Source organism: Streptopelia decaocto (genome assembly GCF_964273445.1).
Source record: "Streptopelia decaocto genome assembly, chromosome: 18".
In the NCBI taxonomy this organism is placed as follows: domain Eukaryota; kingdom Metazoa; phylum Chordata; class Aves; order Columbiformes; family Columbidae; genus Streptopelia; species Streptopelia decaocto.
This window is the reverse complement of record NC_138673.1, coordinates 10,407,746-10,432,374: the sequence shown is the minus strand read 5'-3', so window position 1 is coordinate 10,432,374 and position 24,629 is coordinate 10,407,746. Positions and strand designations below refer to the sequence as shown.

The 24,629-nt window shown below is 54.4% G+C and overlaps 1 protein-coding gene across 2 annotated transcripts; it reads left to right on the top strand.

The window, feature by feature from the left end:
- On the top strand, window positions 1–22,581 carry AKAP1 (A-kinase anchoring protein 1). Of its 2 annotated transcripts, none has more exons than XM_082068867.1 (11): window positions 1–120; window positions 11,107–13,327; window positions 15,022–15,155; window positions 15,687–15,813; window positions 16,391–16,521; window positions 17,692–17,869; window positions 18,084–18,234; window positions 18,850–18,917; window positions 20,175–20,248; window positions 20,756–20,821; window positions 20,951–22,581. In XM_082068867.1, the coding sequence occupies exons 2-11, from the start codon at window positions 11,131–11,133 to the stop codon at window positions 21,008–21,010; spliced, it is 3,186 nt and encodes a 1,061-aa protein (XP_081924993.1). In that variant the 5' UTR covers window positions 1–120; window positions 11,107–11,130; the 3' UTR covers window positions 21,011–22,581. The 2 variants fall into 2 exon arrangements, with proteins under 2 accessions (XP_081924993.1, XP_081924992.1); XM_082068866.1 differs by lacking the exon at window positions 1–120 and adding an exon at window positions 789–889.
- The last annotated feature ends 2,048 nt before the right edge of the window (window positions 22,582–24,629 follow it).

Below are 24,629 nucleotides of genomic sequence, written 5' to 3'. Positions count from 1 at the left end.
CATGTCCCAGCCGGGCGGCCCGGCCGGGCTGCACGTGGGCTCGGCGCGGGGGCGACGGCACCGGGGGCAGCGGGGGCAGCGGGGCCGGGCTGCGCTCCGGACCGGCCGGGAGTTCCGCAGGTACCGCGCGGGGGGTCGGCCGGGCCTTCGGGGAGCGCTGGGTCCGCTGTCCCGGGTTGTCAGCCGGCCAGCGACCCGCGGGGCTGCCGCTCCCGGGAGCGGGGGGGGGGTGCCGTGCCGGGCGCACCGTCCTCCGGGCTCGCTGCCGCTCGTTAGGCCGCAGCGGGAGCGGCCCCGCACGGCCCGGCCGCGCACAAGGTCAGCGGCGCCGCGCTCGGGCCCGGCCCGGCCCGGAGGTCACCCCGGCGGGGCCGCGCTGGGGGCGCGGGGCTCCGGCGGCTCTGCCCGGGCTGTGCCGGCGGCCCCGAGCGCGGGGGCCGGGCCGGGGAGCGGAGCGGGGCCGGGGGCCTGGAGGTTCGCTCGGAGAAACAAGCGGCAGCTCTGTCTTTCCGTGTTCGGTGCGTTCGCTGCGCGGTGCCCGCTCGGCAGCGGCGGGGCCGGGGGGGCGCGCTCGGGCGCGGGGCCGGGGGGGGCGCGCTCGGGCGCGGGGCCGGGGGGGGCGCGCTCGGGCGCGGGGCCGGGGGGGGCGCGCTCGGGCGCGGGGCCGGGGGGGCGCGCTCGGGCGCGGGGCCGGGGGGGCGCGCTCGGGCGCGGGGCCGGGGGGGCGCGCTCGGGCGCGGGGCCGGGGGGGCGCGCTCGGGCGCGGGGCCGCCGCGCGGGCCCCGGGGATCGCGCGAGTCGCTGTACCCGTGAGTCATTCCCGCTGGAACCGCGCTGGAGCTGCTTGGCGATGAAGGGCAGGGACGGCCTAAGTGTTGCAGGCTTGCTGGTAAAGATTAAGGGTGTCTTGTGCTGTCTCTTGTATGTCTGGTATGGCAAGCTTGCTTATTTTATGCTAATAGTTGATAAAAACTGTTATTAGTAAACTTTTCATATATGGCAGTGACTTCTATTTGTTTGCAAGCCAGTGTGGAGTATAGACAGGAGCAGAGGAATTGCATTATTGCTGCTGAGGACTGGAAGAATCCTTGTTGTCTGGCTTTTTTTCCCCCCCTCTTTTCTTTTTTCTTCTTTCCCTTCCTTGAAACAAGTGACATCTAAGTTACTTCTATTCTAGAACTGGGCAATTTGATCTGTGTCTGGCTAAGCTCTTTATTGCCGCCTGGTAAGTTATACGGTGAAGCAGGGAACACAGAATGCATAGGCATCTCAGGAAAGGCATACTTTTCATGAGAATTATCTGTCATAGTAGGAAATGGCAACGAGAGCTGCATTTGACCATAGTCTGTCTGCTAAGGAGAAGTAAGGAGCTGCAGAATGGCAGTAGTTGTGACTTTCTGTGTTTGCAGGGCCACGTGCTGCCTTGTGGCTGTGCTGGCACCTGCGAGTGTTATCTGAGCCTCTGTGGACTTTGTCTCAGGTGAAAGGAAACGGCTGTTGCTGTGGAAAGTAGTAGCAGGAGATGGTAACTTTACTTTTCTCCTGTTTGCTTTGTGCCTGTGAACGCTCTGCCGAGCTCCAGCCGCGCCGTGCGCGGTGCAGCCCGGGCAGGACGCGTGGCGCCAGGATCGGCCGCGGCTGGGGGCGCGGGGACCGGAGCGGCCCCGGAGCCGCGGGAGCAGCCGGGCTGAGCTCGCTCCTCCGCGGGGTCACACTCTGACCCGCTTCGAGCCACTTAACCTCCTCGTTCTTTAATGAGCTTCCTGTGCAAAGGGTGAGATGCTGTGCAGGCATCCCCCGAGCTCCCGTACCTGTCATCGTGTTATCTCGTGTACCTGGGAGTCTGGAAGGGGTAGTACAGCTTTACTGCACGTATCTTGGTGGCAAGGTTGAGTTTTTGATTGATTCACTTGTTTGTTTGTGCCGCCCAGTGCACTGAAGGAAATGACAACCTTTTAGTAGGGGTTTAGGTGAATCTCAGTGGTTGTAGCAATACCCCGTACAAGGGGGTACAGGCTGTTTGCTCTCAGACGTGCGGTGGGTGGTATTGTTGGGTGGAGGGTCTGCATGGATGGTGCTGCAGGGGCCCGGTTGTTGTGTGTTCTGGTAGCTGCTGCTTGCTTAGGTGAGGTCTCCCGGTCACACGGGTTTACACACCCATTCTAGAAACCAGATTCCTTCTTGGAGATATCTGGAGGTGCTTTGAGATACTAATCCTGGGGATCATCAGCTGCCTGGAAAGCCGTGGCTGTAACCCAGACGCTCCAGAGTGCCCGAAATTGGGCACCGGGAATTCCCCTTGGCAGGCAGGGCGTGGGATGGAGGTACCTGCGGTTCAGACCCACCGCGCTACGTGGGGTCCCGCTTCCCGCAGGTCCCCTTGCGAGTTCGGTGTGGCAGAGTGTGAGGGCTGCAGCCGGAGCCGTTCAGAGCCAGCTTTGCTAGGCTGAGACTTGTGTTCATTTTGAACACCTTGCAGCTTGACTTTGGGGTGTTTGAGAGCAAGGATACTTCTGCTGTAGTGGAATTATCTGAAGAGCATGATGCTTTAACAGCAGCAGACTCCACTTGGCTATGGCTCTCATCTTTCGTGTGCACTTAACTGATGTAAAAAACCCCATTTAAGGTATTCCTAGTGTCCAGGGAGTCTGTAATAAGATCAGGGCTGGTATCCTAGGGGCCCTTAGCAACATCTAGAAGTAATTAAAGAACATTAATTAAAACATTAATTACTTTCAGTTGCTTGGTGTTTCAGATCTAATGACTAGCCTTTTTAAAATTCTGATTTTTAACTGCAGTGCTCCTGTGGAACTCTTAATGCAAATGGCTGGTTGCATTTCGTGAAGCGATGATTAACTTCGGGCAGTCACTTCCAGACACTTGGAAGAAGCCCTTTTATTCTGCAGGTGCTTAATGTTTCCTGGAAATTCAGGCTGTTGCGTTTGCCTCTCGTGGGAATTGCTGCAGGTGGCCTGTGTGTGTGTCACCCGCTGCTTTTGCAGATGATCTGTCTTCAGCTGTTTTACTGGGGTTTTATTGTCCCCTACATGGATTCTGTTTAACTTTGCTGCTCCTGCATTTTGTACCCTGGCTGGAAGCTGAGTCTGGATTTCTGGCTCTGTACATCACTACTAGCAGAGTTTAATGTTTCATAAAAGATGATTTTAAATCATTCTTCAGCAAACAAATCACTGCTTGTAGGCCTGAAGAAGTCCTGATTGCCTTTGACCTCTGCTGCCACCTGGCAATGAGGATGAGAAAACTGCCATGTGCCGTAGCTGGTTTGGACTCCCCGTGTATAAATAGCAGCAGTTCCTGGCACAAGCTCATGATCTGCATGTGCTGCTCGTGTCGGGGCATTAGCTCACATGGGGAGAAACCGTGAGCTGAAAACTCCAAGTCTCTGGAACAAGGGTTGCAGCATGTAGCCCCAAAAATCTTAGGGCTGTGACTGTAGTTTCCCCGTCCTTAAAGAGGAGCCTCTTTTGTTATGAGCTTGGGCTTGTTTTCTGTTTCTCGTTGATATGCAGGGTTAGGGAGGATTCCTGGGTGCTCAGGCACACGGGAGAGACATTGCACATCCCTGCCCTTGGACATTTCCAGCTGGATGGAGTGGGATGTGCTGTTTGCCTCGCAGGGAGAAGGGGCTCTCGTCTCTTGGGTTGAAGTGCCTGTTTTCTGTTCCTTGTGTTTCCTACAACTTGCTGTGACCGTAGGAAGGTCACGTAGCCTGTGTCTTGGCTTTATTTGTTGGGGGAGGACGGCTGAAGCTGGAGAGGAGCGCAAGGCTCCGTGCGAGCAGCCCGGCAGCGCTGGCCGAGGGCTGGTCGGCGCTGCCGAAACGCAGATCAAAGCGGAGCGTGGCCTCTGATTAGGGCTCAGGCTCGTTGTGTGACTTCTCATAGCAAGCTTGCTAACGCACCTGGTTATCTTCCTGCTCGGTCAGTCTGAGTGGCTCTTAGTGAAACCTTTGCTGTTCCTTCCTGCTGTAGATGAATACAAAGTGCCTTTTTTCACAAGTGTTTGATATTCTTCCTCTCTGTGTAGTTCTCTGGCTTATTCTCAGCAAGCCGAGCCTGGGGCGCAAGGCTTCCAGCTGAACCGCAGCACTTGTTGCCTCGCTGTTGAAGCCTGGTCCAGCGTTTGTTTTGAGAAGCTGGTTATCAGGTCTGGGTCTGTGCGCAGCAAACCTCCCGGAGCCCGTGCTGCTCTCCTGTTTGGTCTCGGGCTGCCTCTCGCCGTCCTACAGCCTATCAGTGTGTTGTGATGTAAACCCCACCATTCTGTCTCCTTGAAAGTTCGAGTCTGTTTTTTGTCCTGTGTGCAGAGAATATTGGAAGCTTTGGTTAGTTTAGTCTCTGCTCCTGGGTGTTGTGCATGCCTGTTTTGTGTAAACTGATAAAGACACCAAGCATTTGACTTAGCTGGTTGCTTCTGGATTTTAATTTAGAAGCCGCACCTGTAGTGGACACTGTGCTGCTGCCCGCAGCAGGGGCGGCATTAGCCTCAGCGGTGCAGAAGCACATGCGAAATGCCGTGTATCGCTTTGCCTGTACTGTGGAGGACTGATTCTATTCGGTCTTCTATGAAAAGTGTTTGTAAGAGTTGAACCCGGGCTGGTGGGTGTGACAGGGAGGAAAGCAGCTGTTCAGCCTGCGGCTGTGCCGTGCTCCCCTCAGGGCTGCCCGTGCGGGTCAGTCCGCGTCACGGACCTTTCTCTGCGTTTAAAGCCAGGTGATAACAAAGGCCGTGTGGCCCCTGGCCCGTGTAAACCCTTGGCTAGCGCGGAGAGGCAGAGCGTTTGGTCTGGCTCTGCTTCTGGAGCCAACTCTGAAACTGGCAAACAAACAAAACCACCAACACAAACAAACAAACAGCCTCCACCACATCAGATTTTGAGGAATGGCCAAGATAAAGGTGGTGTAGGCGAAGTCGTGCAGGAGCGATTTCTGAAGTTTGCCCTGTATCTGACACAGCTTTGTGGAAAAGCGGTGAAAAAGGGCTCTGACCTGCCTCTGTAACTCAGGATTCCCAGGGAGACACCAGCCTGGCCGGGGAAACTATAAATAATGAAGTGATTGGAGCAGTAAGGTAATAGGATATAAAGTGCAGTAAGGAGCTTGATAATCTGATAGGGTTAATGTTAATTAAAGAGGGTAACCTGTGGCTCGTTGCATGGCAGGAGGGGTCAGCGGAGCACCTTGGCTGGTCCAGGAGGCGGTGCGGGTGGTCGGTGATGTGAGCGCTTGGTGATTTCCAAAGCATCTGGTTGGTTTGGGTTTGTTTGTTTGTTTTTAAACGAGAAACACCTACACCTTGGCTGGGCTGGTACTGCTGCTGTAAACCTCTGCTTTTGAGTGTGTAAACAGAACCTGTTCAGGGTCGTGCTTTGGCCGGGGAGTGATGCTGTGGAGCTGGGGAGCGGTGCTGGGCCACTGTCTGGCTCCTGAGTGGGAGAAAATACCCAGAAACAGCCACTGCAAAGTGCAATATTGATAAAGCCTGGGCCACCAGTGTAGCCACTTCGGCTGCAGCGGGGGAGTGGGCTGTTGTAGGGACATCGCTGAAGCTGCTTGCACCGCAAGCCGTTTTTGTCATAGAGATAAAAGACAGCCTGGCATTGGTGGTGTTTCTTGTTCCAGAGCCCTAGTTTAGCTCTACAACCAGCTTCTCAGCCTTTTACTTGCATCATAATTTATCCCTCTGCAAATGGGACTGTTGGTTCTTAAATATTTTTAGTTTGTGGAGTGGTGTCAGTAGTTTTCATTCCCAGAGGAGACTTGAGCTCTGTAGCCCCTGTTGACTGGGCTGTGCAAAGGTGGCGTTGCTGAGGGGTGGCTCTTGTCTTTCAGCACCAGTGCAGATGCAAAATTGCTGCAGAGCGTTTACCTTTATTTAAGTACAGAGAAACTTACCTGTTTGCTTCTTTTTAAAGTGCACCCAGTTTGTGTGGCTCTTGCCTGGCTCCCGCCTGCCTCTGGACGTTGGTGGCTCCCGAGTCACGTTTCTGAGCTCTCTCCTCTGGGCGATGCTCGTTGTGATGGTTTCACACGGGCCTGGCCGGGCAGAAGAGCTGGGACAGGCTGCCAGCCCGGGGTTGGCACCCCGGCGCTCGGGAGCGTGTGGCGCGGGGCTGGCAGCGGTGCCGCCGCGGTGACCCCGGCGCTCGGGAGCGTGTGGCGCGGGGCTGGCAGCGGTGCCACCGCGGTGACCCCGGCGCTCGGGAGCGTGTGGCGTGGGGCTGGCAGCGGTGCCGCCGCGGTGACCCCGGCGCTCGGGAGCGTGTGGCGTGGGGCTGGCAGCGGTGCCGCCGCGGTGACCCCGGCGCTCGGGAGCGTGTGGCACGGGGCTGGCAGCGGTGCCACCGCGGTGACCCCGGCGCTCGGGAGCGTGTGGCGCGGGGCTGGCAGCGGTGCCGCCGCGGTGACCCCGGCGCTCGGGAGCGTGTGGCGCGGGGCTGGCAGCGGTGCCGCCGCGGTGACCCCGGCGCTCGGGAGCATGTGGCGCGGGGCTGGCAGCGGTGCCACCGCGGTGCCCTCGGCGCTCCCTGCGCAGCGGTGTCACTGACCCGTGCCGGGGAAATAATCCCTTTGGGCTTCAGTTGGAACCACGTTCCAGAGAGGCCTTTGAACTGGGCTGGGGAGAAGCAGGTGGTCCCTCGTTGGGGACTGTCTGCCTCCTTTATGTTTTTATGATAATGCAGTGCCACGTGCAGTTCAGCTTTCTGTGAAAATACGCCTGGTGCCAAGGGTGGGTCAAGTCAGCCTTTCTGTGACTGTTTCTGTGCAAAGAGTTCTCTTATTTTAATCTTAATGGCAGAGCCTCCAGTTCTTTAGGTTTTCGTCAACTCCTGTTCTTATGCCTCCTATAAGGCAGAGCATGTGCTACTGGTTATTTTTAGCATGGAAAATGTTAAGAGCCCACGTGGTCCTGTTTAGCTTTACCCGTGCCAGCCTTGTCCTGTTCTCTTTCACCCAGATAGTATTTATTTCCCGAGTGCTGTATCGCTAACTATAGGGTTCGCAGGGAGGCGTCTGGCCTCGCTGTTGAAGCTGCATTTGCAGTTGAGCTTCCAGCGCGTTTGCTCTGTGATCCCGTAGTGCAGCCTTTAATTGCAGCCCCGCTCTGCGCTGCTCTGGGCTCTGGCAGTGGGGCCGGGCTGCGGCCGCGCTCGTCCCCGCTGCGCACGGGCTCGGTCCCTCGGCCGTTGTCCCTGTCTCTCTGCTTGTAGAGGCTTGAAGCAGCTTGTCCCGAGCAGACCTGCCCTGGAAACCCAGAGCGAGTGTTTGCTGAACTCTCCTCTCCAACCCCGAGAATGAATTATCTGCCTTCTCTTGGAACCTCGTGCTGCAAACATTTCTAACCTTATAAGGACGAGTACGCTGAAGGGTTGTTTGTCCTGGCTGCAGAAACAACGTGGTTTAAAACTGCTCTGGGACCCTAATGCAAACAAGTGCAATAATTTGACTGTCCTTGTTTTTTGTTTGTTTGGGGTGTTTTTTTAAGGTAGGCAAGTGTGTGTGTGTGTGCATTCATTCTTGTCCTCATCTCCCCGATCTTTACCAGGAGTTTTCCATAAATCAAGTCAGGACGTGGCTTTGGAGAGCTGACCGGCCCCTGCTCTCCCCTTGGCATCTCGATCCCATCCTGCCCTGCTGTGGGGGTTATTTAGTGAGTTGGAAGAGCCTGGCGTCCTCGCCGCGGCTCTCGGGCTGTGCCTTGCTGTGAGCTGTGACATTTAGACGGGATTCCTGCCGTGCCAGCGCGGTGGAAGTGGCCGGTGACATGTACGGTGTGGGCTGGGCTCTGGTGCGCCGCGCGGGGCCCCGTGTGCCGAGAAACGGCACCGGGGTGTCCGGGGCTTCACGCCGGTTCTGGCTTTTGCAAACGGGTCCGAAGCCCCCGAGCTGCTGGAGCCCCCGCTGGCTCCTCCGCCGGCGGTCGCGCTGGCTCCCTCCGCTCCGCCGCGTTTAGCGCCGTGTGATTTGACAAGGTGCCATTTTCTGTCCTGCTGCTGGCAGGAGAATCCCAGGCTTTCTATCCCCGTGCGTTTAAATGATCCCGTGGCCCCCGCGGTCCCGAACTGGCTGTCCAATTGGCAATGGAGAGAGGGTTTTGTCGCTCTTAAATGTGTTGGAAAATGCGTGTGGGCTTTGGGAGTGATCCTGTGGAGGAAAAGAGAGAAATGTCTGCTGTGCCTCCCAGCCGTTCGGCTGAGCAGGGTGGAAATGGGCTGTCTTCTAACCATCGCATAAAAAGCGACGTTGTGAGCAGCGTATCAAAATCGGGCCCTGAAGTCTCCCCCCGTGTTTGTGTGAGGAGGCGTTTGGTGTTGGGTGTCCCCAGCCCCGGCTCTAGGCCGTCTGCCGGCACCCCGTGCGGAGCCGCTGCCTCCGTCCCTCTCTGCTGGGGGAAGGATGTGGAATTCCCGTTGAACACAAACACGCAGCTCTTGCCAAAACCAGTCAAATTAAAACCATGACGTTAAGTAAACTTCACAAGGAGCAGTCGGCTAATCCACCAGTCCCCGCTGGTCTAAATATCACAGAAGGGTGGAGATCTTTATCTTAAATGATATTAATCTTTAAAATTACTCTTAGAATGGCTTTGTGTGCCGGGCTCTGGGAAGGCCTGTCCCTCTGAGGGGCACCGTGCTCCCGTCTGCCTGCGCTGCGGAGCCGTGTGGGGCTATTGTTTGTACGGTTGGTGCAACTTGATAGGAAATTGGATAATAATAGGGCTGTCTGTTGACTCAGGAGAGCTTGCTGGGAATGGACGTATGTGAGCCACTTTAATTTGAGTTTGTGGTGCGCCTGTGAGGCAGCTTGTAGGGCGGTTCAGCATTAATTAGCACAACTTCAGCGGCCGGCAGATGAGCGCTTGCAGCGGCTCACAATGTGCCATTGTGCTGTGGAACATAAATATGAACCTTTTGTCTCAGGAGGGTACAGACTTCACCCTTTCCGTTTACAAAGTTCCAAACACCAAACATCCAGATTATTGCGTAGTTTGTTTTTAATTCCAAATCTCAGCTGTTGCCGTTAACCGAAGCTCGTGCTCTGCAGTGAGCTCGGCTACTTGGCTCTGTAAAGCCAGCTGGAAGTAACTCGGAGTTCAAGATATCAGACGTGAATGTCCGGTGGACACAGACTCAAGTTTCCCATGCAGAACAACTTAAATACTTCATTTGTGATATGCTGGAGATGTTACTGGATTTCTCAAATCCTGTCTGCAGCTGACCTTTGATTTGAGGTTGAGCAATGAATTGCCTGCTCCCTGGTTTTGCCATTCATTTATTTACTTGCCTCAGTCATTAGGGCTCTGTAAACGGGAAGCGAGGCTGGTGTGCAGCTGGTTGGAGGTGGGAAACCCAGAGTGAATGATAAGTTATCAGAGGCTTGGATGCTCGGTGTGAGCCTGGGGGAGGCGTGTTATGTCCCCCAGTTAGAATGTAATCGGCTCATGAAAATCAAGGCCCCGAAGGAGAGTTGTGTTTGGAAGCCGTGGTTCTGATAACAAAAGGGTTTTCCGGTTGATACAGACTAAGCACAGTTGACAGACTGACTCGATTGTCTTCTCTTGTCTAAGAAATATTATGCCTCTCAAGAGGAACTAGATAATGCTCTTTTCCAGAGGGTGGTTCCCATTTTTAGGACTTTGCTATCTCATGAAAACAATCTTTATTTTCGTTGCTCGTTGGCAAAAGCATTAAGGCCTGTTTGGAGAAAGGTCTGTGGTGTGCAAGCCGTGTCAGACACGCGGTGGTTTGCTTTCGTTCCTGCTCAGTGGAAACATCAGCTGCTTTGGGTCTGTGCAGGTTGTGCTCCAGCTGTGGACTGGCCTGGAGGCCGAGGCGGCTCGGCCCGGCGGTGTCACCGAGGCGGCTCGGCCCGGCGGAGTCACCAAGGCCGAGGCGGCTGGAGTCACTGAGGCGGCTCGGCTCGGCCCGGCGGTGTCGCCGAGGCAGCTCGGCCCGGCGGAGTCACCCGTGAGGCCCGGGGCTGCGGGAGCCCGGTGGTGTGCGGGCAGGGACAGGTAACATGCTTTCCAGAGTAAGAGACAGTTCAGCTCTGGACAGAGGAACAGCAGCTGTCAATGGAGTTGATTGAGGTGTAGGACAAACCTTGGAGCTGTGTTCCTAAGTAGTACTGTCTCTAACCAGGCTGTTCTTCTAGACAAATATGCTGTTATAAAAGTGTTATAGCCTATTTCCCATCTTCACCGTTGCAAAATCTTTTAGAGGGGTTTCTGGTTATGAGGAAACACTTGCTTCGTCAGGCTGTAGTGGCTCTTTGTTTAGGAATTCTTGCGCTGTGTCCATACAAGCGGAGTAGCGGTGTGGTGCTGTTTGGCTTCTGCTGCACCACGCAGTCGTGTGCCCGGGGATGGGAACGTTTGCAAACCTTCAGCCAGCTGTATCTGTGCTAGAGAGGGGTGTGCTGGCAGCCCGTGGACCTCTTGGGAATGCGATGCCGCCTGCGAAGCGGGGAGCAGGGGCCCCGCGGTGTGCCGGGTCTGCGTTGGCCTGCTCGCGGTGCGGCTGCGTGAGCCCAGCCCATCCGGAGCGGTGCTGGTGCTGTCCTGCTCACGGTGCGGCTGCGTGAGCCCAGCCCATCCGGAGCGGTGCGGGTGCTGTCCTGCGCGCGGTGCGGCTGCGTGAGCCCAGCCCATCCGGGGCGGTGCGGGTGCTGTCCTGCTCGCGGTGCGGCTGCGTGAGCCCAGCCCATCCGGAGCGGTGCGGGTGCTGTCCTGCGCGCGGTGCGGCTGCGTGAGCCCAGCCCATCCGGAGCGGTGCTGGCGCTGTCCTGCGCGCGGTGCCCACCTGCCAACGGGAGGCGGGAGAAAGAAGGTGAAATTGTTTGAAGTGTAAAGGTGAGGCAAGGTGTAGTTGATGAGTGTAGTGGTGAGGAGTGCCCAGGTATCCCCGGTGTCAGGTAAAGATCTTGTTCTGTGGTCTGCTGGTAGAGCAGAGATGTGAATTTACAGAGTGGCTGGAAAACAAGCCTGTTCACGCTAATAGAAACACCTCAAGGCATTCATGAAACTTTAGCCTTCCTGTTACCTTGCCTGTGGCTATTTTAACATGGCTTCTGTTTCTCTTTCTAGATACGGTTGCTGAGGCTCTGTAAGATGGCTTTACGGTTCCGCAGTGTCATCCCATATGCCATACCTGGACTGCTGGCGCTTCTTGGCTACTGGTGGATCTATTCCCGACGAAAAAAGCATGCGAGCTATCACAACAAACAAGCAATAGTGATTGGAGAAGAGCAGCAGGAAGAAGTGCCAGCGAAAGATTCATCGCCCAAACCAGAAGCGTGTGTTCCTCGAAGACGGCCTCTCTCCTCGGAAGAGGAATGCCCAGAGATCCAAACCCCAACCTCCCTGCTGCCAGCGGGGTCGATGACGCCCTCTCTTCTGTGTCAGGCTCACGAGAGGCTAGATCTCCCACGGGACCTTCCGGACCCGTCTGTAATGACGCTTCAGCCCAGCGCCCTTGAAGACGACAGTGAAAAACTAGAAACGATAGGATCTCAAGATGAAAGCGGTGTCCCTGCTTGTGTTTCTGTCCCTGTGATCTCTGCATGTCGCGGCAGCGCTGCCGCAAGCCTTAGGCCGCGCTTAGGCTCCAGTGCAAACCAAGATCAGTGGCCGTCGGCATCAGTGGCACTGACGCAAAAGTCTTTGGGAATCACGGAGGAGATCAGCAAAGCAGAGCAGTCAGATGATTCTTCATTTAAGCCTCCTAAGGAAAGGCAGATGCCGGAAGTGGTGCTGTCGGATACTGGCTCTGTGACAGCCCTTTGCTTGGTATCGGAGAAGGAAGCCAATACCCCACAAGCCTTTCTGAGTAATGAAGTTGTATCAAGTCACAAGGATTCTGCAGTGAGCGTGTTACCGGCTCGCTTGGAGCCTGCCTGCCTGGAGCAGTCCAGGGAAGAAGAGCTATCTGAGGCAGTTGCCAGGACTGTACCCGTGTGTCAGGAGGAGGGCACACAGCCAAAAGGAGACGGGTTGGAAAGAGAGAAGATTGGAAGAGTGAGTTTGGACAAGGAAGAAGTTGAGAAAATTGAGCAAGTAGCAATACAAATCATTTCCAAGGTCATTTTGGCAGCAACTGAGGAAGTGCTGTCTGGTGCTGCAGGTGATGTGTCCGCTCGGATCTGCCAAGCCGCTGCCAGCCGAGTTGAGAGACCTTTGGGGATGGCAAGTGCTGTGTCCTCTGGTCAGATGCCTGCAGAGAAAGCTATGGGAGCAGATGAGAACGTTGCTGTGGTACTGACATCCACCCAGAGGGAGGAACAGGATCAGAGTGTGACAGACTCCAGCTGTTTAACACACGGCTGTTTGTCCAGCCCTGTTCAGGGAGACACAAAAGACCATCAGATGAAGAGCAGCGCGTGCAGCGAGGCTGTGCTGCCTGGTGCTGCAGGGGATGTGTCTGCCCGGACCTGCCAAGCCGCTGCCAGCCAAGTCCAGGGGGCTCTGGAGACAGCAAGTGCTGTCTCCTCTGGTCGGGTCCTTGCCGAGGCAGCTGCGGGAATGGCTGTGGACGTGGCCGCAAGGAGCGATGCTGCGGTACTGACATCTCTGCAGATGGAGGAACGGGCTGGGAGTGTCACAGATTCCAACTGCTGTTTATCTGACCGTGTTCAGGGATGCACAGGAGGCCGCTGGATGAAGAGCAGCGTGTGCAGCGGGGATGTGGTGCCTGGCGCTGCAGGTGATGTGTCCGCTCGGACCTGCCAAGCTGCCGCCAGCCGAGCCGAGGGAGCTCTGGAGAAGAGAAGTGCTGTGTCCTCTGGTCAGGTGCTTGCGGAGAAAGCCATGGGAGCAGATGAGAGCGTTGCTGCGGTACTGACATCCACACAGAGGGAGGAACAGGATCAGAGTGTGACAGATTCCGGCTGTTTAACACACGGCTGTTTGTCTGGACCTGTTCAGGGAGACACAACAGACTGTCAGGTGAAGAACAGCATGTGCAGCGAGTCCCAAGCAGTCGACAGGACTCCTGTGGAGAACCATGGAGGGTCACTGGGAAAGTCGCCTTTGGTTATGGAGGACTCTGGGTACAGCACACACACATCTGACAGTGGGATGGGTGTGGAGGACCCGTTGCAGAACACAATGCTGTTTGCTGCATCAGGCCAGCATTCGGACTCACTGAGCGCATCTGCTGAGCAGAGCTCAGTACCAAGTGAAAATCCTCCTCTGAAGCTACCTGAGGACAACACAGTGCCATACAGCAATGGGATACTGAGCGAGGATGGGCCAGACCTGGGCCACGAGTGCAGCAGAGCAGCAGGGATGGATGGAGACCACTCGGGAGGTAAGGGATTTAAGAATCCTCCTACAAACACATGGTGAACAAATGGTTTTTTGTGCTGTAACCCTTCTGCTTCAGAACGTGTTCACACAAATCCTCTTCATGTTTGACTTCCCCAGTAGATGGATATTTAGCCCTCCTGTGCAGGTGGGCACGTTTGCTCTCAGAATTTGCACCCCCATAGGACGCAGCGGTAGCTGGGTGATCTTCAGGGTGTCCTGCAGAGGGGTGACCAGGCTGATCTCCTTACAGCACAAAGCTGATTGTCTAAAGCTCAGCTTGTGCTTGAGCAGCCCAGTGCAGTGGCTGTGGCTGGTGTAGGCCGGGCTGGTTGAGACCTGCTAAAACCCAGCACCAATGGCTTCTGCTTCAGTTCAGGCCCCGTGAGTAAGGCCTGGGTTCCGCTCTGTGTTGACGGGCTGCTGCGGAAAGAAGCCGCAAGGCAGGTTTCTGAGGTGCTGCCGGGTGAACCAGGGAAGAGCTCTGATGGATTATGATAAAATCAGTTGGTTGCAACACCAATTGCCCTGAAGCCTTTTTGCATGGAAGGATAGGGGCATGCCAAGGAATCCCAACAGGGAGCGGTGTTCATGGAGTCCACCAGCTGTCTCTGTGTGGCCTTTGCCTTCTGGATCCTGGATGGCGTGTGCCCGGCAGAGCACGGAGCTGTCTGAGCAAACCTTGACCCGCTGGCCTCGGGATGGGCGTTCAAACCCTTCATGGGACCCTGTGGTGCCAACAGCCCTCACTGACACAATGTCTTTTGTAATTGCTACCAAGTAGTTGGAACACTGTTTGTTTCAAGACATGGGGATTGAGTTTGCCGACAATAAGGATTAAACCCACAAAACATTTTCACTTGTGAGAGTAACGGTAGGAAGAAAACGTTTTTGCCTTGTTGTGAATGCTGGTGTGATGAGAAGGTACAGGAGTATGTTGTGGAGCCGGGGGACGACAAGGGCTGAGCGCTCTTTGAGACGGGGCATGGAGGGGGCAGGCACCCTTCCCAGGCACCCGGCCTGTCTTACTGGTGAGGACGTGGCACTGCAAAGCAGCAGCAGGTGTGTTTTTTCTCATTGGTCTTGCACTGGGTGGTCTGAATACTTGCAAGCGAGGATCTTCATGCTTCTGCTTGTGAATTTGGAGGAAGGATGAACCTTGTGTTAAATTGACTGTACCTGGGGTCTGACCAGGAGGAAGCTGTTTGTTTGTCCCCTTCTTGAGTAGAAATGTTCCTGGTATCAGCTTTGGGAGCAAAACATGGCTCAGCTCTGGCACCTTGTTTCCTCAGGTGTCTGGCAGGTTGGTCAGGAGGCAATCAGTCGGTGCCCTGCCCCGGCCCGCGGTGCTGATGTTGGCATCGCTCTCGCTCAGCCGGGAGCCTGGACCTGCAGTGTCCTGTCCCTGCTGCGTGTGAGATGTCCCTGCGCTTGGACGGCTCCAGCGGAACTGGGGCCCCTTCTGTTGCGTTCCCAGAGACATGTGGGTTCTTCTTCAGGAGTAAAAGGGAACCTGTGGTAGGCTGCGTGTGACGGGGCTTTGCCCTTTCTGAGGTACTGGAGAACCCGGTACAGGAATATCCCGACTGAATGCGTAGGAAGAGCTCAATATAACCTCGCTATGAAATGATGTGTTTTCATGGCCTTGTGTCTGGTAGCTGGCTTGTCTGAATGCTGACACGTGTGTATGTCTTGTAGGTTCAGATGTGAATGACATGGAGTTTGTGGACAGTGGCTGTGCCATGAGGAAGACGGTGACTCACCAAAACTCTAAGCTCAGAGGAGAATCCAGCAAGTCTGACTACATTATCTGGGAAATAGAGGTCCCGAAGGTAACCGGCCGCTGGCTGCTCGCCCCTCCTGCTGCCCTCCGGTTCCTCCGGCCCGGGGCTGGCTCAGTGCCGTCCCAGGGAGGCGAACAGCGAATGAAGGGGGATTGGAGCGTTTCGCTCCTGTTAGGACGCACGGAGTGATGAGCCGGTACACAGCTGTGAACGACAGGCGTGTCAGGGCTACACCCGGGGCAGCGGTGCTTGTTGGACTCATTGTTCCCCATCTTCCAGCCCAATCTGTTAGTCTGATGCTTTGAAAGCCTTCAGAAGGCTTTGAGGGTACGCAGTTGATAAGAGTAGGTGATTATTTTTCTTTCCCCTACCTAGGAGGGTTATGTTTCATCAGAGCTGTTCTGTGATGCTGCTGTGTCTCTGTCTTTATAGTGAGCTTGCTTTTGGGTTCAGACCAGCTGAACCCGCTGATCCAGCATTGCCTTATATTTATCCTGCCTGGCCTTGTGCTACAGGAGCTGGGGATGTGGGTGTTTGATCTACTTTTCCTGACTGTTGTTTCTTGTCCCTTTCCTAAAGGAATTAGTTGGCCGCTTGATTGGCAAACAAGGCAGATACATGACCTTCTTGAGGCAAGCGTCTGGTGCCAAAATTTATGTCTCAACACTACCTTACTTCCGTGACTCCCAAGTCTGTCACATCGAAGGTAAGTGGAGTTTATTTATTCGTGGTCTAATATGTAGCTTGGGGGCCTTAATTAGACGGGCAAGGAATTTAAACAGATTTGGTGGCTTTGTGAGTCCAGGGCTTCACGAAACTTCTCTGCTCAAGGCCGTTACAGCAGATGTGTACACCAAGGCGCCTGTGCCTTGGCACGGGAACCCTCTGCTCCAGCGGTCAGAGTGCATTTGAACATCTGCTGCTGTAGTTTAACCCACACCTTTTGCAGGTCAGCTCAGGCTTGAAGGAGAACCCATGGGCTGTGTGTCAGCAAACGCAGTCTTGACTCTGAAGGGTGTTAGATTAATTGTGGCTGAAAAATGTCTGCCAGTGAATTGGGTTGATACTGGAGGCTAAAGCTGCTGAAACTGGGGCTTTGACAGTCTGAGTGGCTCCTGTTGGTCCAATATCAGGTTACGTGCCTGATCTATTAAAACTTAAATCGTTGATGTAGCACAGAGGCTTCTGGTAGCTCTGTTCCTTCATGCGGTGGGGGTGAGGACATCCTCAGCGTACCTGTGCTACCGGATTTCTGTATTTCTTGCGGGATTTCTGTCTTCCAGGCTCCTCACAACAAGTAGAAAAAGTACTGAGCCTGATTGGCAAGAAGTTCAAAGAGCTGTGTCTCACCAACATCTACGCGATCCCCCCGCCAACGCCGCTGACGCTGCATTCCCTCCTGATGACCGCCTGGGTGAGTCCCGCGCGGGCGGTGCTGGCGGTGCTGCCGGCGCAGTGCGCTGTGTCCGTGTGGCTGCTTCACTTTAAGAGATGCTGAAGCAAAAAAGGCGTTAAGCGCCTCAGCCTTTTCCTCACCTGTCGCTGGATCCCCTGCATCCAGTTGAGGATGGAGAGCACTGCTTGTGCTCCCGACCCCTTGACCGGCCGTCCCGAGGCCCTGAGGTCTCTCTTGGTCGCCCTGGGGCTGTAGCGGTGTTTCACCAGACTGGTTTGTCTCACAGTTGCACATCTCACCCATAGGCATTTGCCTACAGACTAAACGTTTGCCAGAGGAATAAGTGCTTTAGTCTTGAGCTGAGTTGATTATCTGTTCCCTCTGCTTAAGGGCTGCTTGCTGTGAGGTCAAAATACCACATTGATCCATTACCATTATTGGTATTGTCCCTAAATCCTGAAGCTTGTCTTCTCAAAATGTTCCACTTCCTGTGGTCTTTGATTACACTTAAAGGAGGTTATTGTGTCGGTGTTCCCAGAAGAGTTTTCAGGCTCCTTTTGCTGGATGGATACTTGAAAACATTTCTCTGTTTACCTCGGGCAACTAGAATCTATGAGGTACCTGTGCACTTAACTGTCTGCGTAGATGTGAAGACAAGCTTGATTCTGGAGAAGTGAGCTCATGCTAGGAAATTAAAGGCATTTTAGGTGTATTCTGAGCACAGTAATGCTGAGAAGCTGCCCAACACAAGGGCTCTCTAGCAGCCAGGGCAAATTACTTTGAAAATAAGGCCTCTGTGACAAATCTGGGACAATCCCTGTGAAGATTACCTCGACGTTTAAAACCCTGTGGGCAGGGAATCCTTGCGAGTTGTGCTGTAGCAATAGTGCAGCGTGACTTGACCTGCACCGTTCTGACTGTGCTCCCTGATCTCTCTGGGGTGAATGGGTCTTACAGCTGCTCTGAGCTGACAGTCTGGGCACAAGATGGGCCCCACCCCAGCTCCGATTTCCAGCTTGGAGTAACAGCGAGTAGCTCTCTGCTCCTTTGGAAGTGAAATCGCAGCGTGCCGGGGCTTTCCCAGCCAGGGCTGTGAGTGTCAGGAGGCGCTGCTGGCACAGGGAGTTGCTGCAAATGGAGCTCGTGTTGCAATGAACGCTAACGGGAATTTCTTTCCTCGCGTGGCAGCTGTTCCTCCCAGACGGAGTCACCGTAGAGGTGGTCGTGGCAAACCAGGTTGATGCGGGGCACATGTTCCTGCAGCAGCACACACACCCCACGTTCCACGTCCTGCGTAGCCTGGACCAGCAGATGTACGCCTGCTATTCTCAGCCTGAAATTCCAACCCTGCCGACTCCAGTAGAAGGCAAGTCGCTTGGTCGCTCACAAACCTTCCAGGGTCATGCGAAAGCCGGACGCCCCGGAGTTGGGCCCGGTCTGCTGGGGGTGTGGGTGCTGGTGAAAGAAGATGGAAGCAGCAGAAGAAATGCTGTTGGTTCTCAGTAGATAACTGTGCAGCACCTCTAATGCCTGAAATCCATTTATACTGAGCTTTTCTCCGCTGTGCTCTTGTTTTGCAGTCGGTATCATCTGTGCGGCGCCGGGCCTGGACGGGGCCTGGCTGCGGGCTCAAGTGATCAGCTACTTCGAGGAGACCGGTGAAGTAGAGCTCAGATACGTGGACTATGGAGGATACGACAAAGTGAAGGTCGACACACTCAGACAAATCAGGTCTCTAGCTGCTCTTCCATGGCCTGAGGCCATATCTGGCTTGAATCTTCATCACAGGCAGCTGTGTTGTTTGAGTTGCTTATGGGTTTTACTGCAGCTGAGGCGAGAAATGGGGGGCAGGTTTGTTGGGGCGGTGGGTGCAGGTTCCTTGTGAGCACAGCAAGCTCTTCTAAGCCTTTTTTGAAGGGGAGAGGAAACTGCGATTTCTGCTGCTCCTGTGTGGAGCTGAGCAATGGGGGACACCTCCAGGAGGCACCGAAGTGTAGCTCCTGGGTGAGCTGGGAGTCAGATTCAGATTCTCTGCACCGGCCCCCTGGCTGGGAGAGCCGTGTTGGGTAAGGATTCACTTACACAAGCCCATTAAATACTTGATAGTGCCCCAGAGGTGGGAGGAAAGCAGTACAGCCTCCAGCGTGGAGGTGGCTTTTCTTGGAGCCAAATCCAGCTTGGCGTACTAATCACTGCTTAAATTGCTGCGAGAATAGTATATTTTTTTAATGTAATCAATTTTAAACCAAATTCCTGTTAGAGCAGTTGATTAATCAATGTCACCTTTAAGAATACAGGAGTAACTAAAGCCATGTTCTTGTTCTGATTGATTCTCTTCTCTTTCAGGTCTGATTTTTTATCGCTGCCTTTCCAAGGAGCAGAAGTTTTACTTGACAACGTGGTGCCGCTTCCAGGTAACGGAGCTCTGGAGCCGCGGCATCGACGGGTGCCATTCTGTCCAAACTGCTCCGCTACTGCAGTGCAGCCTCTGCTGGGCCTGGAGCAAGGATTGGAACAGTTGTATTTGATTCTTCTCAATGTGCTGGCATGGCATAACCTGTCAGACTCCAGGGGAAAGATGATAAATGTCCAGGCTTTTTCCTGCCTGGAGGAGAGAATGAATTACTCGCCTAAACAGCCACTTGGCAGGACTGGCAGGGTATAGGTGAAGTAGCTGTAACTAATCTGCCTCCTGTTGTAGAGTAGTTGCAAACGCAAACTCAGTTTTTAATCTACTAGATAAATATCTGGCATTTTCATACTAAAGTGATGGATGTGTATAGTTCTGTGTTCAAAAGACTGCCCTCCAAGCACTGGGAAAGTGTCACTCAAAGCAGAAAGCATTTCTCAGCAGTGGCTTTTTCTTTTCCAATAGTGTCAGAGCTGCAGGCTGTGTTGGGGGGGGCGGTTGGTGGCTGCAGGACGCGGGGTGGGCTCTGCTGTGGATGGATGGTCAGGTCTAAGCTGCTTCTAGCAGAAGTTCTGCTTGTTCCTTGAGGTAATGGACCTCCTGTGGTGTTTGTGGGGTTGTAAGGAGTTCACTTGCTGCTGGAGATGGTCTCAGGGTGGAGAGCACAATGGAGAAACCTTATTTTGCAGCAATTTGGTAGGAAATAAGCAGCTTTCCCCCATACTGAAAGCACTTACGTCTACAGTGCGGATTGTATTGCCAGGGCCACAGAGGGTCCGTGCTGCGTGGGAGCGGAGCTGGCAGCAGTCCCGGGGATGCCGGGAGGTCTGAGCGGGTCGGTGCAGCCTGTGGTGCAAGTGCTTTTGGGTTCCTATTGACAGCACCACGCTCTGCGCAGGGTCAGTGCCGTCCTGGGCGCCCTGAGCTTAGTTTAGGGATCAAAATAGTAATGGCAGTTCCAAGGTGCTGCACAAGTATGCTCTTGTCTTTAAAGCCTCCTAATTCATCAGCCCCTTGTGTTCACATTGACTTAGCTAGTGGCCTTAGGAAGCACTTCATCCTGCAGCAGCACAGCAGGTGAGACACGTTGTGATCTCCAGATTAATGGCCGGGGTTCAGCAAATGCCTGCAGCAGCGGTAGGTGAGGATTCTCTGGCCTGACTTGTGCAGGAGGTCGGACAAGATGAGTTCAGTAGTTCCTTCTGCCCTTTGAAGCCTCTGAGTATCTGATTTGTTTTCTCCTGCTCTTTCCTTTCCCAAGACGAGGATCACTTTTCATCCGAAGCCGACGCCGCCGTTAGGGAGATGACCAGAGGCGCAGTCCTGGTGGCGCAGGTACGCGAGAGCTGTCTGCAAAAGCCTTGTCGCCCATTTAAATGCTGCCCTTGTCCCCTCTGCATGCCGTGCGTGTTAAAACCAAAGGCAGAGCCTGTAAGCCTGGCTGCTGGGCAGCGTTCTCATCGGGAAATCCTGGTGCTGAGAACCAGCTTGTGTAGCATCGGGACTGGGAAGGGCTGATTCCCTCTTCCGAAGCGCTTCTCGTAAGGGCTGTAGCTGTCCGTGTGAGTTAAGTGGGATGAGTGGGAAGCTGATGGCGTGTGTGCTCATCTCACACCTTGTTTGGTTTAATGTTGAGCTCAAACACGTCATTAATGTTGCAAGGGTGTGGATCTGAGGGACTGGGGCAAACGTGCCCGCGGTGCCCCGGCTGCCTGCTGGCGGAGCTGCGTTCCCCCCCTACCCGTGGTGAAGCGCTGGGCACCCGCTGTGCAGCGCGGGACGTCGCCTCGCGCCCGCCGCGACGCGGCCAGAATCACTGCCCGTGTCTTTCTGTGTTTGCAGGTCACGAATTACGACAGTGCAACAGGGCTGCCGCTGATTCAGCTGTGGAACTTGACGGGAGATGAGGTGTGTATGTTGATATACCTATTTTTTCAAAGCTGTTAGTTATGATTACGCAGGCTTTTCATTGTTGATGAGGAACTTGCTGATGTTTCTTGCTGGTGGTTTCACCTTTCTCCTTTCTCACCTCTCTAGATGGTGTCAGTAAACAGAACTCTGGTGGAAAGAGGGTTTGCTCAGTGGCTTGACTACTAGCGATGTCCCAGATGCCTTGACAACTCTTTCTGCAGAGAAAAGAGAAGAGATGTTGTTTTGCACTGTTACAATTTGGTTTGGCAACCTCTCCAGGACCCGTTTACCCTGCGTACGAGTTCCTGGTCGCCTGAACCTCCTTCTGCGCAGCTGTTACCGTTCCCGGGACACGACCCCATCGCGGTGAGCGGTGGGTGTTCAAAGCCATAATGACAGATACTGCAGCTTTAAAGCAAAAAATCCTCCCTGGCCTCTGCTCGGAAGTTGAATGGGAAAAGCCTGAAAACCTCGGGGCTTCCTTGAGCCTGGCAAATGCCCCGAAATGTGAACGGTGGTCGCGTTTTTGTTCAGGATGTGCAGTGCCCCATGAACTTAGCGTCTGCCTTTCCTAAACGATACAACGGTTGTCCTTTTTTAACAGGCTCTGCATATGAAATTAATGAATGTTATTAAGGAATTTAATGTTCGGTTATGGATTTTTCTATATTGTGCCACTAACCTGCACAAACAAGATCCATCTTGTCTTCCTCAGGCGGGAGCGGACAGGCTGCGCTCGCTGCACGTGTGGCCGGGGTCTCGCTGCGCTTTGGGGTTTAGGAGGAGGCTGCTCTGTGCACACGCTTGGAGTGCAGGATGTGTTACCACTACAATTTTTGCTCTGAAATGTCATGTATTTAAAGAAAAGAACTGATTGCCAAGCCCAATTGTAGTTTATATTTTTCTAGCTGTGCAAGTCTGTAAATATATATTAAAAAAAAAATATTGTAATATTTTGTACAAGAAAAACACTGGAAACAAAGGGAACTTTACAGAAACTTTTTCACACCCAATGTCCTGCGTAGGTAGAAGCGGTTTGGAGTGCATTAGGGGAGCTGCCGGGAGCGTTCCGGCTCTGTGCGCGGGGCGGCGTTCCTGCGATCGCCTCGGCTCTGTTGTGGTCACTGCGTTCTCTGCTATGTTGCTGTACAGATTTGTTTAAAAAAAAAAAAAAAAGAAAAGAAAGTAACAACCTGGCATTAATATTGCAGTGGTGTTCTCTCCATTTTTGTTTTGCTCCTTTTTAGATTTCTATCACATATTTAAAATTTTGCTCAAGTAATTTAAGCTGACTTAATACTCTTGAACATATGCCCTCTAATGTATATCATTGTAGATATGTGTTGAGCTGGGACTCGTTGCTGGCAGAGAAGACGGTTGCAGGACAGTGGTGCTGCGGTCGGTCCTGGGAGGGTTTGCCGGTGGATGACGTGGGTGTCCCCGCGTCCCCGAGCTGACGTGTCAGCGCGTCACCCCTTTGGATAGTTGCCTACAAAAGCGTTTGGTCCAACCCCTTCCGATACGGTTTGGTTATTTCCTTTTTCTGAGTTCTCTCTTATTCGGTGCTTATGATTTAACGTTCATGTTTGCAGTAACATCCCATGAAAACTAAATTTGGTAACTCAGTTAAATCTATAAAACATATCCTCTTGGAATGTTTCTTTCCATTTCAATTAAAGCTCGAATTTTAAGCTGTCTTAATCAAAGTGTGCTGCCTAAGCCTTCATTTCGGACCTCTTGCGCTGCAGGGCTGGGAAGGGATGAGCTCCTGGGGCTCCTTTCACTTCCAGCTGAAAACTGGGGTTATATTTATGATTAATTACTTATTAGAAAGCTTTAGTCTGAGTGCTGGTACGGGGGGATGTTGAAACTGTTCGATGTTTGTGGAATTAGTTTCCTCTGGTCTCAGGATGCCCCTTTTGTCACGCTCGTGTGTTGAAAACTGAAACTTGGGAGTTTGCTTTTATTGTGTGGGCTGTAAACTTTCCTCTAACATGTTGACGGGTTTCTTGTTCAGGCCAAGCGGTGTGACCATGTGGGTCGGTGTCGTGGGGACGGCGCTGGAGTGCCCGGAGCCGGGGAAGCGCTGTGCGGTGTTCGGCGTTCACACGCCCCGCGTGGGCTGCGCTGAACAAAGGGTTCAGCTCCGAGTTCCGCCGCTGTGGTCTGTGGACATGCACACGTGTGGTTCAGGGTGCCAGAGACCGGCCGTCCCCATCTCGAGGATCCAAACCCAGGCCTTGGGTTCCTTGCACAACACACACACACCCAGTAGACACCCTGGGCTACAGCTCGGTGCTGCTTAGGGAGGCGATGGGTGAGCGTGGCCTGTCTGAACCCCTCTCCACCTCACTCCGGTGCTCTTCTGGCTCACCTACAGGCTCTTTTTCCTGTGAAGCTGGTGCTGGAGTCTCTGAGCAGCCGGCCTGGAGCTGCTGTCGCCGCAGACGTGGGAGCGGGGCGGCTGCGGTCCGGGAGCCTCGCTTGCCAGTGTTGAAGCAGAAGAGGTAGAACGTAGGTCAGACTGACAGTCCTGAGGTGGTTGCACCATCCCCAGGGGCTGCAGATGCTGCACTTTGAGGGTCTGGAAGCAAATGGATCTCCCTCTGTCTACTCCCGTATCCCAGAGATCTCCCGAGGTACAGTGCGTGGTCAGCACACCCAAACACATACGTGTTAGTTGGGAAACGGTGGGTGTTTTTCTTTAGGAGTTTAGCCCTGGACTACTTAGTCTGTGTCCAGGGGGATGAATGTGTTTGTGACAGTTTAACTCCTGCTGCTGGTGTTTCCCCGGTTTGTGGCCATGTCCACCCTGGGATCTGCAGCAGCTGGGGGGGGTTGGGGGCGCACCCCTCACCACACCAGCCACGGCCCCGCAACGCCTGCGCGGTTCTTGGCTGCAAACCCGGCTCGAGCGCACGTGCGCCTGTGCTGAGCTGTCCCACGGGCTTAGCTTGACTGGAGCCATTCAAAGGGGCTTTTCCCTTTCGAAAAGTGGTAATTTTATTACAGGCAAAATGAATGAGGTCTCTGGAGACGCCTCATTTATCGCTTCCTGCTGGAGAGCTTCCCGCCCGCCACGCGGCGCGGTCGGCCTTCCCTGCGCAGGAAGCACGGAGCTCCCTCCAGACATCCTCCCGGCCCAGGGTGGGCACGGGGGGGCTGCTCCCAGCCCCAGGGGGAGGATGGGGGGGCAGCTGAGCCCAAACTTGTCCCTGGGTGAGCGGCACCTTCCTGCCAAACCTCGGGAGCCCCAGGGCTGGTCGTTGGGCAAAGCCCGCGGTGCTTTTCCTGGGGCTGGGAGCTTGAAAGGCTCTTCAGTGAGGGAGCAGGAGGAGAATGGTGCCCTTGTCCGGCACTGGCACTCGAGCCGCTGACACAAGAACGGTTCAGCTCTCCCCTCGCTCAGCCGCGTCTGCAGCCGCTCCCGGCACCGCTGGTGGGGTTCTCCTCAAGATTAAAAATAATAATAATAAATTTTATTCTTACTTTAATTCTATTGTGTCACACGGACCTGGCGGGCCCCCACTGCTGTCCCCAGGAAGCCCGTGTGATGGAGGCTGCCGAGTGAGAATTAAAGAACATGTGTCTTGCACTTTGTTTATTGTCTCAGGCCTCTGTTTTGGCTTCAGCCACCTCTGCCCCCTTCCCCGCCCCCTTCAAAAGAAAAACCAGCAACACTGCGAAGGAGAGGAGAAAACTGGCTGTTCTGGGCACCTGGGGGAGGGTCTCAGCCGTTCTGTGAGTGGTTCTTGTGAGAACTGCGGGTGATTTGGGTGGGGGCAGAAGATGGACCCAGGATGGA